This window comes from Desmodus rotundus, chromosome 6 (assembly GCF_022682495.2).
Source record: "Desmodus rotundus isolate HL8 chromosome 6, HLdesRot8A.1, whole genome shotgun sequence".
Lineage (NCBI taxonomy): Eukaryota > Metazoa > Chordata > Mammalia > Chiroptera > Phyllostomidae > Desmodus > Desmodus rotundus.
This window is the reverse complement of record NC_071392.1, coordinates 92,125,830-92,142,212: the sequence shown is the minus strand read 5'-3', so window position 1 is coordinate 92,142,212 and position 16,383 is coordinate 92,125,830. Positions and strand designations below refer to the sequence as shown.

The 16,383-nt window shown below is 50.1% G+C and overlaps 1 protein-coding gene across 3 annotated transcripts in view; it reads right to left on the bottom strand.

Moving 5' to 3' along the window:
- RBM33 (RNA binding motif protein 33) overlaps positions 1-6,170 on the bottom strand; it is an 84,591-nt gene extending 78,421 nt beyond the window's left edge. For 2 of the 3 annotated variants that reach the window (XM_053925979.2, XM_053925980.2), the window contains exon 1: positions 5,847-6,168. In XM_053925979.2, the coding sequence (XP_053781954.1) occupies positions 5,847-5,889 (43 nt within the window). In that variant the 5' untranslated portion in view covers positions 5,890-6,168. Of the gene's footprint in view, positions 1-5,846 lie in introns of all 3 variants that reach the window. The other variant, XM_053925981.2, reaches the window with a different exon arrangement.
- Positions 6,171-16,383: the final 10,213 nt, after the last annotated feature.

Genomic DNA, 16,383 nt, shown 5'->3' with positions numbered 1-16,383 from the left:
AAAATTTTCAGAAACTTTTACCCAAATACCATGCTGCTTAAATAATAATTTCCAGGCATTGTTTTAAAATATCGTATAGGGCCCCAGACAGGTCCTGCCCAGCATGAACTTGTGTTCACACATGCTGCGCACCAGGTCACCTGTTGGCGTGGCAGCAGACCCACCTCTTCCTGCATGGGGAAACCAGTCCCGCAAAGGTTCCTGGTGGGTGGCAGGGCTCTGCCTCCAACAGAAGGCTGCCAGGCTGACCCCGAGTTCTCTGCCATCCTGGACAGCCTGGAAAGGATGAAGTCTGAACTCAGCCCATTGGGTGTTCCCATCTTGACCCAGAGTCTAGAGGAAATGACACCGTTTCTTTTCTCAGGAGTCTAGACTCTGCGTTTTAAAAATGAACCCTTCTAAAATACCGAAGGTCAGCTGCTGAACTGTGCAGTGTGAGAAGCGTTGAAGGCGGGAGCGGCCCCCCCACCAATCTCTTCCCCCCACAGACACAGTCACAGAGGGGCCTGCAGTGGCCACTGGGCTCGCCATGCAGAGCGGTCAACCCTGCACTTCTGAGGCTCCTCGCCTGCAGCCTTGGGGTGACAGGCTACACTGGGGGCATGGCTGACGGATAAAACCCAAATAACGCCAGCACCACTGAAAATGCGGATGTGGGCTCCATCTTCCTTCAGCAAGCTGGCACTTTCACATTCGTTCTTCTCATTTAATCGATCCCAAGCCCTCCTTCTGCAGAGGTGCAAACCAAAGTTAAACAGCAAACCCAGATTTCGACTCAGGTCTACCAAGAGTCTCACCTCTACAGAGCTCTTAAATTTATTTAGGAAACAACCTGGGTAACACAGCCTCTGATTTCCTACGTCGAAAGGCTGCCAGGCAGCCAGGACCCCCTAGAGTGCAGGGGAGACCACCATGTGTAAGTGGCACCCGCTATATCACTCAGGGGGGTCGCTCTGATGTGCAGGCTGCGGTCTGGTGGCCTGCAAAGACACAAGCTCTCTTTCAGTTAGGTTCCTTTTGTTAACCCACTTAGTGGTCAACATTTTAAAAATGGAATTTGTATAAGTATAGAGTTCCATTTTCTCTCTCAAAAAAAAGGAGGAAAATGTCAAAAGGTCTGGAACAATGGGCCCACATTTACCACAGTGAATCCGCTGAAGAAGAACAGCACATGGCCAAAGAGGAGAAAAATTCCTGCCTCTGTGAGAGAAGGCCGTCAGGGGGGAATGGCCCCACAGGGCCTGAGGAGAGGAGCCGCCGGGGCCTCCCCAGGCTGGAACCCCAATCTCTGCCCTTCTCCAGTCTTTGCTGTCCTGTCTTTTACCTGACTTTATGAACTACCGAAGTACCTATCCTTCCAAAACAATCTCAAGGAACTGCCACACCAGTCTTACGCTTTGTACATAAATGAGGCATCAAAATCCAGTAACGAGAGTATCAAAAGCTGAGAAAAGAGAAAATGGAAGGCAGAAAAACAATAATGAGGAAAATTCCCAGAACTGAAGTATTTCCAAACTAGCGAGTGTGTCCACCAAATGCTCAGCACAATGGAGACAGACTATGCCAGAGGCAGTAGGAGCTGGCGGGGGGCGGGGGGCGGGGGGGGGGGGGGGCATCGCCCGACCTCTCCAGAGTGGACCTGGAAGACAGGGCACTGTCCCAGAAAGCTCCACGACTCATGCCAGGAGGCCGCCCTACCTCCTAAAGAACAGGACAGCACATGCGTATACACAAGCACAGAGGAAAACAAGCACAAAACAGTCTCCCACAGTCACAAATGAGCCCTAGTGTGAAAGCAGCAACACAGGAAGAACGAAAGTGGAGAACAGGGTTCAGATCCAAGAACACAGGGCAGGCTCAGCACTGGGGATCTGTGGACATGCTGCATTGGAAGGCGAAAGAAGGGGCCTCCTAAATCACCTCATTAAATGCAGACAAAGCACCTGCTAAAATTAAAAACCCAACTAAAAAAACCAAACTTTCTTGGCCCTGGCTGGTGTGGCTCAGTTGGTTGGAGCGTCATCCCATAACCAAAAAGTCACAGGTTCGATTCCTGGTCGGGGCACATATGGGAGGCAACCGATCAATGCTTCTCTGTCATTATCAGTGTTCCTCTCTCTCTCTAAAAGTAATGGGGAACAAATGTCCTCAGGTGAGGATAAAAATAAAAACTTTCTCAGCTAACCAAAAGAATCAGAAACCCACAGAAATACTGTACTCAACAGCAAAATATTAAAAGAACACTCGTTAGACTTGGAAGACGAGGACAAGACCGAGACGCCTGCCATCACCATTACTCAATACTACCTCAGAGGGCTTGACGGTGGACACTTCTAAGACAAAAAGCGCGAGAAAAAGAGGTGAGATACAAATGTCAGAACACAAGAGACTGCAGACAGGCCTGTAACTAGAAAGCCTAAAGCACCAAACTACTAAAACAAGATTCTAATAAGCCCGTTGTCTATAATTCAATTACAAAGAATAAAAAACCTTTTCTACAGATCAGTAACAAGTTTGCGAATAGGAGAAACAAAATGATACCATACTTGACAAAGAAAACAAACACGAAACATCTAGGAATTAAAAGAACAAGACAATGAAAGGAGCATAAGAAGAAAGCTGCAGTGACCTCAGCCCCGCGGGGGCAGGAGTTCCTGTCTGCTCTGCTCAGTGAGTGCCAGGCGCAGCCTTCAGTAGGTGACGAACAGACCAAGAAAAATCACCTGACACGTTCTTACTGCTGATGGAAGAGCCCAGTTGGTAAAAATACTGATCATCCCCAAATTACATTAATAAACGTAATGTGATCCTAATAAAAATTTCAGAAGAATTCTTTATAGAACACAAATAACGATTTTTAAGTTCACTTTTTAAAAAATGCACAGGGCTAATCAAAAGACTTCATTAAAAGAAAATGCTGTTTATTTAACACATATACAATGAGGCAATAGTTTTTAAAAATTATGAATGGGAATTTATTATAAAGATGGAGAAGATGGAGAATTCAGTAAATCATATTAGAACTGTCAGAGGCCCCAAATTCACACCATCCCAAAATAAAATCCCATGTGAATAAAAGCTAAAAAATATTTTAAAAATAAAAGCAAAGTAACAAAATATTGAAGCATAGAGGAACTTTTGGCATGGCAATGCCACTGTGGAAAAAATTATTAAAAATATAGAAAGAGCCCTGGCTGATGTGGCTCAGTGGATCCAACACCGGCCTGCAAACCAAAGAATCGCTGGTTCGATTCCCATCAGGGCACATGCCTGGGTTGCAGGCCGGGTCCCCAGTAGGGGGCGCTTGAGAGGCAACCACACACTGATGTTTCTCTCTTACCCCCTCCCTTGCCCTGTAGAGAAATAAATAAAATCTCTTAAAACTATAAAGAATTATTTAAAAATGAGAAAGATCAACCACTCAATGGAAAAAATAAGCAAATAAAATAAATACAATGTATGAAAAGATACTTAATTTAACTAGAGACTGGAAAAAAAGTACAACACTGAGGCTATTTTTTCTGTCTCAAGATTATCAAAAATATTTAAAAGTCCCACCCTGGCTGGTGTGGCTCAGCAGGTTGGGCATTGTCCCCCAAACCGAAGGGTCGCCAGTTCGATTCCACATCAGAGCACTGGCCTGGGTTGCGGACGAGGTCCCCGGTTGGGGGGCACGTGAGAGGCAAGTGATCGATGTTTTCTCTTCCTCTTTTCCTCCCTCCCACCCCCTCTCTGTAAAAATAAATAAATAAAACCTTTTAAAAATATATTCTAAAAGTGTCTGGGAAGTGGGGCATCCCCTACATCACTGATGGAGAGGATCAAGTGATACCAGTCTTTCTTAAGACAACGTGACAAAACAATCAAAACTAAACGCAGTAACTCTCCAAGCACTACTTCCACGTGGAGTGGTATCCCTCTGCCAGAACCATGTGCTAGGGCACACTGCAAACTTCCGGCGCCGTCTTTTCCACGGAAGTGACAGAGCCGGAAGGCCCAGCGATGAAGCAAGGGCAGGTCCCAGCCCTGCTGCCTGCGTGGACACGGAAGCTCCAAGACCGGAAGCTCCTGGGCAGGAAGCTCTGGGGCCTACCCGCCAGTGAGCAAGGACCGCGGGGGCCACCTGGCTCCAGGTCACTTCCGGAGGCCACCCCGTTGCGGAGGGACCGCTGGCACCTGCCCAGGAGGGAGCGGCCAGGGGGCACTCGGAGACACCTCATACCCCAGAGGCTTGCTCAGCAGATGTCCCCGCCGGGACAGCGGAGCATGTGCACGGACCAAAGGGGACACAGCAGCCCTCTGGGGTGACAGACCCCCAGGGTGGGCCATGATGAAAACAGGGCAATAATGAAATAACACTACAAATTAACATGAGCGTCGGAAGGAAAGCAGGGAACCAAGGGACAGCAGGATGGAGCAGGCGGCGGACACACTGGACCCAGAACGAAAGCTCGAGCGGCAGCGGGAAGAACGAGGGGAACCTAAATGAGCCCGAACTTCTCGGGCTCGGGTTTACTGAGGACACTAAAGCGCTTTTCTTTCTGTGTTCTACCGCAGCGTGAGGACGGGAGGCCGCATCCAAGCGCCCGCATCCGGAAGCCGCTGGCCCTGGCCTCTGGGAAACCTCGCTGTCCACGTGAAAGCTCCAGACAGGCCAACCACCAATGAGAACTCCGTAAAAGCACGGACACGCGCACGATGCCCGGGACGGGTGGCGCCGTGGGGTGGGCAGCGCCCCGCACACCAGGGGCCGCCCACGGCCCCACCCAGGGCAGGGCGCATGCCTGGGATGCGCGCCAGGCCCCGGGTGGGCATGCGCAGACTGCCTGTGGACGTGGCTCACCTGCTCTTCCCCTCCCCCCCAAAAAAGAAAAAATAAGGTCGTGTTGACCCAGGGGCTCCCAGACCAAAATCTGAGAACAAAACAATAAAAAAGTAAATATAAAAACACCACAATGACGCCCCCAAAAGTCACCAAGTGAGGAACGTAAACCATGGCTTTCACAGTTTAACCTGAAAAGCCCGAAAGCCCGAACACGGAAAAAAAAAGATCTGACACCCAAGTGGCACACGGCCAACCCACCCACAAAGCGACGTGTCGGCGACAGTCTCCACACGAAGGTTTCACACTTCGGCCCAAACTCCTGGGGGGTGACCAGGCCAAGGCAGGCCCCGGGCCGGACACGCGTGGGTCTCACTGTTGCCATGACGACCGCTCGTCGCGGACACTCACCTCCGCGCCTGCCGTGTCAAACTTGAGACTAACGCTAAAAGTCACTTTCAAGTAGTCTTCCGTATTAAAAAAAAAAAAAAAAAAAAAAAAAAAAAAAAAAGGGGGGAAAAAGCCTCAATCAACAACACAACGTGATTTCGCCAGAAGGTGACTTTCTGAGACGGGAGAGTCGGGTGTCCCGTCAAAATCATCTCCGCCGGGTGACCGAGACGAAACACCCGGGGACGCGGCCCCGTTCCCCGCACCTGTGTGTCCCACTCCCTGTGTGAGACGCCGACGTGAACCGCGACCGGGTCTCTATCAGACTAGCGTGAACTCACGTGGACGCACGGCCGGCTGAGATGACCTCTCGGGAACACCGCCGTGTCACCGGGTCCCCTCCAGTCCCCTCCCGACGGCTGGCCTTTCATTCTGGGCTTCACACCCACTCCGACGCGCCAGCGAACCCCCACCCGGCGGCGACCACCCCCGCCCTCCCCGGGTCTGGGCGGCCCGCTCCCAGCCACCACTGCTCACGGGCCCCGCGCTCCGTGCGGACGCTAGAGCCGGGGCCCGCGGCAGCGCACCGGGACCCGGCCGGGGCGCGGCGGGCAGGGCCTGGCGGTTCACGTACCTGCGGCGCCAGCTCCTCCGCCCGCTCCCAGCGCGGCCGCCATGCTGCTGCTCCGCCCGGCTGCAGCCTCGCCCCGCCGCGCCAGCTGGGGGGCGGCGGGCGGCGGGCCAAGACGGGGGACGCGGCGAGCGAGGCAGCGGGTCCCGGCCACTCAGTCCTGCTCCTCCGGAGGAAAACAACAAACTACTGCAACATGGCCGCCGCTCCGCCGCCGCCGCCGCGGTGCACGTCGGGAAGAGGGCGGCCGGAAGGCGCCTCAGAAGCCCGCCCCTCAGAGGCCGCCGCGCATCCTCTCCTCTTCAGAGAGGCCGAGGCCGAGAGAGGAAGGGAAACGGGCAGGCGGCCGCCCTGCTCGGCTCCACAAACCCAAACGTTTAACGTGGACACGGGAGCGGCTGCGGCCGTACTTTGGTCCCGGGCTCTGTCCGTCGCAAGCGCTTTGCAGCAGCTGGCGCCGTGCTTTACGGCCGGCGGCTCTCCCGTCTGTAGTGAGAGCGAGTAGGCCGCGCGTAGCGAGTAGGGACCGACTTTAGTTTCTGTGTTTGGACAGTGAAGCGGGGAGCCGGGGCGGGAGTGTCTGCGGCGCGGACTGACGAGGAACGGGAGCGCGCACTCGGGCAGCGTCGACTCGAGCGCGGCCGCGCTTGTGCACAAGCTGCGCATGCGCACTGACCGGGTCTGCGGCCGGGCAGGTGCGTGCGGTGTGCCAGGTGCGCGGGCCCCTGTGTACACAGTCCACCTCTCAATGCTGCCCTGACACTCGCTTCACGGAGTTCATTTTTTTCCTTTTTATTGAGTTTATTGGGGTGACACCGGTTAGCGAAAATTATACAGGTTCCAGGTGCACAACTCTACGACACATCATGCGTACACTGCATTGTGGGTTCACCACCCCAAGTCAAGTCTCTATCATAATCACCGTTTATGCCTCGTGTACCCACTCCCACGGCCATCACCACACTGTTGTCCGTGTTCATGAGTTTTTTTCTCTTCCTATTTTTGCTCAACCCCTCCACCCTGGCACCCCCCCTCCACAGCTGTCATCCCGCTCTCTCTGAGTCTTGTTTCTATTTTGTTTGTTCGTTCAGTTCACTAGATCCCACACATGAGTGAAATCAAATAGTTCCTGCTGCCCATGACTGGCTTAGCATAGTGTTCTCCAGGTCCATCCATGCCTTCGCAAAGAGTAAAATTTCCTTCTCTTTTTCGGCCGAGTAGTATTCCATTGTGTGCGTGTACCACAGTTTCTCTATCCACTCATCTACTGGTGGACACCAGGGTTTAAATAAGAGCCAGAGTTTTCATTTCTGAGCAGCAAGAAGGTCACAAAATGAGGCACTCATAAGTGACCGAAGTAAAGGGTATTGGGGGACAAGACAGTGACTTGGAAGGAAAGCTGAGGGCTACTTGGGATCCAGTGCCCACAGAAGGCGGGTCTGAGTTCTCTGCAGTTGGCAGCGGGGCAGGGGCTGAATGTAATTGGGTCTTCAAACACACACAGGCTGCAAAGGTTGATTCCATAAGAGTGAGTGTGGGGTGACGGGGAAGGAAAGGGTCATTTTAGGCAGAAAGAAGACTGACAAAGGCTCTGAGATGTCGGGTGACTTGTGCGATCAGTAGCTGGAAGCAGTACCTGTGGCGGCGGGAGCGCTCGTTGAGAAAGGCAGCCACTAGCGATAAGCCGATAAGCCGGAAGGGGGTGCAAGGGCCAGAAGGCATTCTTCTGAAGCCATAGGGAGTAGGGAATGGTTTTAACAGCAGAAGCTACAATGTAAGATTTATGCTTTAGACACATGGCGAGAGAAGATGCGCAGCATGGAGAGGCATGAACTGGAGTTACTGCAGCCAGTCAATAACACTCCAGTAACAATCCCAGTGACGGTCGCAACGTCCCCTGCAGGAGATGGGTTCCAGCAGGGGCAGGTGAGGAAACAGTGTAATCACATGTTAACAGTAGCAACGAGTGAACAAATGGAAAACGCAGACACAGACAACAGTGTGGTGGGTACCAGAGGGATGGGGGGGGAGATAGAAAAAGGTAAAGGGGTCAAATATATGGTGATGGCCGGAGATGTGACTTTGGGTGGCCAATGTCAATACAACACACGATGTATTATACAATTGTACACTTGAAACCTGTATAATTCTATTAACCAACGTCACCCCAACAGATTTAGTTTCTAATAAAATGTTAAAAGACAAGTTTAAATGTTTAAACTTTACTTTTTAAAGTCAGTCTTGTTCAAACACTGGACCGAGACGGAATGTGTCATGGGCAGACAGTTCCAAACCCAGTACATCAGTTTGCGTGGTGAGCAGCAGAAACATTGAAAGGTATTTCAGAAAACAGAGTACAGTGATCCCCCAAAAAAACTTAATGGCAGAATCTTCGGTGACCAAAAGAATTTTGCTTTAAAACTTTTTCAACTTTTATATGTTTAACATTTTTCATAATAAAATGTTTAAAAAACATTCTGGTGTAATAACTAATGTAATACTCATCTAAAACATAAAAACAAAAAAAATGTTTAGAAATGCTTTCATTTGATTCAGCTGCATGTAAGCACTGCAAAATAATTATAACAATAAAATAATAAATAAATAAAATAAAATATAATAATAAAACTAATAATGCAGAAAAAATGCTGGGCGAGCAATCTCAAATAACTGTCTCCATTGCAGAGCACATTAACACACCCAGATTTAAAACAAACTCCCAAAGATGAAGCAATCGCATACTTTTAGCTACATAGTACTTCAGAGGAGACAAGCATCTCACCTGTAAACCGCCAGAAACTAAATTTCTCTAGGACAAGAGTCCCCACACTTTTTTGATCCAACACCCACTGGAAACCCGTTTGAGCTTGGGCACCAAATATGTGAAGATCTTGACTCTGAGTACAGATTTACCAAACCCATTTTTTCCTCTACTTGACAAATGGCACTTTCGGTTGACTTCCTACCTCATCCTAGAAACCTGATGAAGGTGGAACGTCAACTGTTATAAAATAACATTGTATCACAAACGCCCTCTGAGTGGGAATCTCCTTCTGGTTTGACGGGAATGAATACTCTCTAGACACCTGCCAGGGAGCTGTCCCTACCTTTAGGCTCTTCTCACTGTGTGCGGAGATCTAATACACTCAGGTAACTGCCAGGAGAGAGATTGGTTGCCAAGGGTGAAGAGCTTCTAAGCCAGAGCAGCTCCTGCACCCCGATCTTCTCGCACCAGAGATCATACATGGGTGGGGCTAACGCCCACCTGTGTGGACTGCAGCAAAGAGCACCCGAGGCCGCCCTGCTACCATCACAGGGCGCTTCTCCGTCTCCCTAAATGAAGCTGCTGCCAGGGGTGCTGTTAGGTGAGTGTAAGTGCTAGACCTGAGTGAGCGCTTACCGTTTCATACATGTCCTCCCGAAAATTAAACGGCTTGGCTTTGTTTTCAGTTAAAAGTGAATACAGACGCTTTCCTCCTCTGTCGATATGACGGACTCAGTATGGAAATTCTAGGGCCCCTCCTTCCCACTACAAAACAGATTCTGCAGAAAACATCTGGCGTTGTTGCAGTACTGGCTTTTAGAAATTATATCTCCAAGGGAGCAAGAGAGAAAGAAAAAAACCCAACCCTGAGCGATAAGTGGCAAGGAAGACCCCTCTGTCAGCACTGCTGAGGGGAGAGAAATTCCCGGCCCCTGTTGGGGAGAGAGAGGAGCACGGCTCCCAGACCAAGCCCGAGATTCTAGAAAGACTTCCTCAAGTGATGCTCCCGCATATTTCACAGTTGAAGATCAAGCAAGCCCTGGCTGGTGCGGCTCAGTGGATTGAGTGCTGGCCTGTGAATCGAAAGGACGCCGGTTCGATTCCCAGTCAAGGAACATGCCTGGGTTGCTATTTCGGTCCCAGGGCAAGGACGAGAGGTAACAGATTGATTCTCACACGTCAGTGTTTCTGTCCCTCTCTTTCTCTCTCCTTCCCCCCCTCTCTAGTAATAAATAAATAAAATCTTTTTAAAAATGGCGTCCAAATTTTGTCCATTAAAAAAAAAAAGAAAAGAAAAGAAAACAAACTTGTGCACCTGCACATCTGCTGAGCCAGAGCTTGTGCGCCCAGCACCAGGGTAGGTGTGAAATGAACCGTCAGATAAGAACTTGAGCTGACTAGAGGCTCCAAGTTCACCTGGAGATAGACAAACAAGACAGATGAAGAACCGCGGGTCAGAGGCCTGAGGGGCACGAGCCCAGCTCAGTGGGAGCCTAGGGAGGCACCCACCCCACCGGACAGCTCTGGGCTGTCGTCGGGGAAGGTGCCTGCGGAAGGCGGCCCAGGAGGTGAGCTTTGCAGAACTTTGTAAGCCAGTGGATGGAGGGACGGGTGGGGCCAGGGTTGTGCTGCCAGTGTGGCAGATAGTCCCCATTTCTCAACCCCATGTGCCAGTATGTTTTAATATCTAAAAGTAAGTTATTTAGAGGAGGGGCTGAGGGCTGCATGGTGGAGTTGTGAAGGCTGCAGCATTTGGAGCAGGGCACACTGCTCAGGTGTGCATGCCTCATGACCAGCTGACCTAGAGAGACGGGAACCAGGGCTCAGGTAGTCTTCTGGGTCGGGGATGGAGCAGCTCGAGTGTGTCTCTATCCACAGATAGAGCTCTTGTCAAGTGGAATTCTAGTGAGCCTGGTTCTGGCCTCCCTTCTGCATTTCTGCCGGGGTTTTGTGTGCCTCATGTAGGTGGACACCTTCAGGACACTGCCCAGCTGGCCCGCCCCAGAGGGGTGTGCCCCAGGTTTCCCTTGTAATTACTAAGTATCTGGTGGGGAGGTGCGTGGAGACTATGTAAACATTTTGTTTCTACCCGCTGATTTCCCAGGGGTGGCTGACTCTTGCCTGGTGGTAGTCACGTGGGGTGCCCACCCGTGCCTTAAAAGTCTACATTTACTCCGTGCGATGCTACTTACAGGAAAGGACTTTCACTATTCCCCGCTTGTTTGCATATTCAATTATTTATGTATGTCAGTAAGGACTCGTGGATTCTTATTTTCTCCTACGGATTGTAATCTATTATTATGCTCAAACTGTCACAGATTCAGCCAATGGAAACCCTTCGAGTCGGATCTGGCATCCCTTCACCTTTAGCTGTAAGGTATATGCGGTGAGGCAAATGTTTGTGCCCCCCCAAACTCATACTCTGGTGCCCGAAGCCCTGGGGGGGGGGGTTAGGAGAAGGGACCTTTAGCGGGTAAGATTAGGTTAGACGAGGCCAGGAGTGTGGAACCCAGGCAGTGAGATGAATGTCTGTACAGGAGACGAGTCCAGCGCTCGAGTTCGGCTGGGGGAGCGCACCGGGAAGGGGCTGTCAGAACCGCACCCAGCTCTCCAGGCCTGTGACCAGTAAACGCCCGCTGGGAAAGCGGCCCTGGTGGACAGCAGCCAAATTACCATTTTCCAAAGTTGCTTAGGCGGCTTCTTTCCTTGTCCACCCCCGTTTCATGTTGCTATGTGTTTCTTTGGAAAACAGCCAGGTTTGTGGTTTCTGTTTGTGGCTCAATCGGGGTCCTTCCCCCAGCTTTACCAATTGGTTCACGTATGGGAAACACTAGCTGGGTTCTCAAGTCAGAGCCACAGGAAGGGTGGACCCCAAGGGGGACCTCCCCCTCCCGGACCCCCACTCCCACTCCCTTATCTTTCTACCCCCCTCCATCACCTGCTTTAGGTAACAATCTCACCCGGTTCTGATTTCTCCTTCCTTCCTTCCTTCCTTCCCTTTTTTCTTCCTTCCATCCTTGCTTTCTTCACCCCTCCTTGCCTCTGTCCCAGGGCATCCTCACCCTCAGCCCCACCCCGACCCCGGCTGTGGAGAGGATTTGGTGAGTTCATGCACTCAGTCTGTACTCGGCCTTGGGGGAGGGTTGATCAGCTTGATTACTCCTATCACTACCACCACCACCACCACCGTCACCACCACCACCACCGTCACCACTACCACCACCGTCACCGTCACCACCACCACCACCATCACCATCATCACCACCATCACCACCACCACCACAATCACCACCATCACCACCATCACCAGCTTTGAGAGAGAGAGAGAGAGAGAGAGAGAGAGAGAGAGAGAGAGAGAGGAGCATGAGTGTGAGAGAGAAGCATCGACTGGCTGCTTCCTGTACATTCCTGGACTGGGGATCATTTTGAGCCTGCACCAGGGCTCAAACCCTGAACCTAGGCATGCACCCCGACCGGAAATTGAGCCCACAACCCTTCAGTCACGGGACAACACTCTAACCTACTGAGCCACACCAGTCAGGGCCAGAGTTGCTTTTCAACCGTGGATCACTACTTGTAAGTGGACGATAGAGTCAACTCAGTGGGTCACGACCAGCCTTTTGAAAACACGAGGTAGTGTGGAACAGATTCGAATCTACCAGAGCACACCGCACCCAGCGAAGATGTTACCTTGTGGAAACGGTCACTGCCTGTGCACAGGAGAAAACTCATGCAACAAAGATGCTGGTCACAGTGATCTTCAGATCTCATGGCTCAAACCTCCACGTGGGCCACTGAATGAAATGAATGCGTGACTGAACTTTCCCTGCTTCCAAAAATCCACATGTAGCTTCACACAGCACCTCTGCTGCTCCCAACCACAGAAAGAAAGCTGCATCCTTTCTGGAGGTGAAGTGGCGCACAGGGGTCAATGACATGGGGGGAACTGCGCCACCTACAGGCAGCCTGGCTTACAGCGCTGGGCCACCTGGACTGGTTTCTGAGGCATAAAAGGGGGTCGTGAAAGCCTGGTGGACTTCAAAGGGGAGGTGTAAGGATCCATAATGCAACAGAGACAAAAGTGTTTTAAAATGCAATTGCTGCCCAAATGGAGAATAGGATGTGTTAAAGAAACTAAGGAGTAGCGAGTATGAAACTTTGTTTTTACAGTGGTAAAATGCAGAAACAGTAACATTTCCATTATAACCACTTTTCTAAAAGATTTTATTTCTTTATTTTTAGGGAGAGGGGAAGGGAGGGAGAAGGAGTGGGAGAGAATCATCAATGTGTGGTTACCTTTCACACACCCCCTACTGGGGACCTGGCCCCCAACCCAGGCATGTGCCCTGACTTTGGTCACAGGCCAGCACTCAATCCATTGAGCCACACCAGCCAGGGCCCATTACAACCAGTTTTACATGTATATTAAATGCACGCACACTGTTGCCCCATCATCCTCACCACTCACCTCCAGAACCTTTGCATCTTCCCAACGGTCACAAAACTTTGTTCGTGACATTAAAAAGTGCAATTCACAGCTATGAGTGGGCAATTCTCTGAGTTCTCACAAATACGGAGAGCTACCCACCCACCGTGTCAAGCAAGATGTAGACTAGTTCCACATCTCCCCAAGTTCCTGCCCCAACCCCAGCCCTTGGCGACCATGGATCTCCCCCCACCCGGGGGGGGGGGGGCGAGGGTTGCCTTTATTCTCTCTTTTCTAGGATGCCGTGCTCATGGAGTCACAGAAACGGGCGCAGACACTGTGGCATCTCCTAAACCTGGCTTCGTCTACACAGCACCGCGCGGCCGGGTGGCTCCGTGCGCAGTGGCGTTTGGCCGTGAAGACAAACTGAGTTTCATTTCGCGCTCACCGGCCCAATGGGGGAGGGGGGTGTCAGTGGTTGAAGACTGGGAGTGACAGGCGACACACATTCACGACCAGGTGTTTGGGTGGATGCACGTTTTCACTCCCTCTGGGCAAAGAGGAGCGGAATTGCTGGGGCGCCTGCATTTAAACTGCAGGCATGGCCGCGCTGGCTTCCCAGGGGCGGCGCCGTTCATCTGCCTTTGCTGCAGGGGCGGCCTGGTGACAGATGCGGGCGCTTGGAATCCTCACCTGCACTTGGTATCACGGTGCTTTTATTATTACTGTTTTTAAATTTTTAACCATTCGCACAGATGGGTGGGTAGCCGTGTTCCCTTACCGGTTCGTGTGTGTTTCCATGGCGACTAAAGAGGTTGCCCATGATCCCTTGGGAATATTGGCTACCCATCTATTGTGGTTCAGACCTTCTGCCTATTTGTAAATTGGGTTGTTGGCTTCTTAGTATCAAGTTCTGAGAATCCTTTCTAGCTGGTGGATGCAAGTCTTCACCACCCGTGTGTTTCACACATATTTTCCCCATCAACGCTGTGTCCTTTCCTGTCAGCCAGTATCTCTCCAAGAGCACTTCTAATTCTGATAAAGCCTAATTCATCAGCTCTTTCTTCTGTGGGCCGTGGTTTTGGTACCCTCCGTGATCCTTGCCTAAGCCAAAGGCACAGGGGCTCTCTTCTAGATGCTTTATGATTTTAGGTTTTTACCTCAAAGTCTATCAGCCACTCTAAATTCATATTTATTGCGGTGCAAGTTATGGGTTAAGGTTCTTTTTTTTCATTAATTTTTTTTCTGATACAAAAAGTAATGCATGCTCATTGTAGAAAACTTGAAATAGAGAAAAGAACCAAATTAGCCACAACACAGATGTTAGGGATAATCACTTCCACCTTCCTGGATTCCCTTCCTGTATGTGGTGTAATATTACTGTCCGTAGTTGAGCCCCAGCTATAGATGAAGTTTAGGCTCCCATTATCCACGCGCTACTTCACGACAAGCCCTGTTCATACATTCTTAGTCAACGTATTTCTTAAACAAATCTCTTTTAAGAGTTTTCCTTATTCCTGAAATAAACATGCTTATTGCATGTAACTAACGAATATAAGGCAGCAAAAGAATTGCATGAAAAGTGTCCTTAGTCATACTATTTAGAGACAACTTGCCATCTCGTTCACGTGCTTCTCTCTGAAGGGAGGCACAGGCTTTATTTTATTGACCAATGACATATAATCCTGTGACTACTCTAGGATGCGGTTAACTGTTCTGGTGGTGATATTTATTCATGTGTCCTGTGCTTTTCTGTTATATGTATCGCTGGAAAAAGCAACCTCATCCATATGCATTTGGATTTGAGATTTTTTTTAAAAATTAGAATCCTAAGAGGCTCACTCATATGTCAAAGGCTATGGACATTGTTTAAAATCCTTACCCAAGTATATGCTTATTGGTTTTGGAGGCAGAGGAGAGAGAGAGAGAGAGAGAGACACTGATCAGTAGCGTCCTGTGTGTGCCCCAACCAGGGACTGAACCCTCACACTTTTGGTGTATGGGATGATGCTCCAACCAGCCAAGCCACCTGGCCAGGGCAGCTATTTTTAATGCTCTTGAATCACTGGCTACACTAACCCTAACTCCTCCCTCAGAAGGGTTGGATTGACTTGTCCTCCCTCATACAGAACCTGTGATTTATACATTTTTCACGTGCGATAATTTGATCGGGGACTCGAGACCTCCCAGTGTAGCCTTCCGTTTGCGTCCGCTTGCTGTCGAGGTCAGACATGTCCTCCATTGTTGATCCTCCTGCGTAATGACCCCCTTTTATGATCTGTCTGCTCGTCCTTTTATCTGCAAAGGTAGTATCTTTATTTTTGGCATATTCACCTTCAGGAAAAAAAAAATCACAAAATCCTGTCAGCCTGACATGTTTCCTGCTTAGTATAATGTGCAGGAGAGATAAGGAAAATGTATTTCTATCAATCTCGGTGTTGCGGGCCTCTTGATTTCTTAAAAAATAAGAAAAACAAAGTAGAATTTTTGACCTTTGAATTTTCAATGACCGTGCCAAGCTTCCGAGACAATTAAGACATAAATATTCTTTACGTGGGATCTTGTCCTTCTTAGCCCGTGATTGATACAATGCCTGGAGCCGCAGGAGCAAGGGGGTGCGCGATAGAGTCATCTCCAAGAAAGCAAACGTTAACAAGATGGGTTGTCAAATATGTTTAGAAAGGAAACAACAACGAGAGAATGTAATTTGCCTTTCTTAGACGTCCTGAAATACCCCGGCAGCCACCTACCGTCACTGGCTCTCCCTCTCAGTGTCTGTCACGTCAGAGCAAGCTTGGGGACACCGTGGCCATTGGCACTGAGTGTGGACACCTCCCCTAGAAAGGACCTGTTTAGGAATGTGAGCTGACATCACTTTTGAGGATCTTTCTGGGTCATATATGACCCATTTGGTGAACCTAAGTTGTTAAAGGCTTGTGAACTGGATTAATGATTGAATAAAAGCTTCCACACCAGCCAGGTCCACAGAGTGATTCTCTAATCTTGTTTCTGAACATTGCCAAACACTTTGGTGGTGATGATGATGAGGAGGAGGAGGAGGAGGAGGAGGAGGAAGAAGAGGAAAAGGAAAAGGTAGGGCATCGAGAAAACTCGTTCAGCCCTGGCTTGTTGAGCTCAGTTGGTTGGAGTGTCTTCCCAGGCACCAAAAGGCTGTGAGTTCAATCCCTGGTCAGAGCACACACCTAGGTTATGGGTTCGATCCCTGGTCAGAGGCAACCTATCGATGTTTTTCTCTCTGTCTCTCTCTCTCCCTTCCTCTCTCTCTAAAAATCAATAAACCTATCCTTGGGTGAAGATCCAAAAAGTAGAGAGAGCTCGTTGATATTATA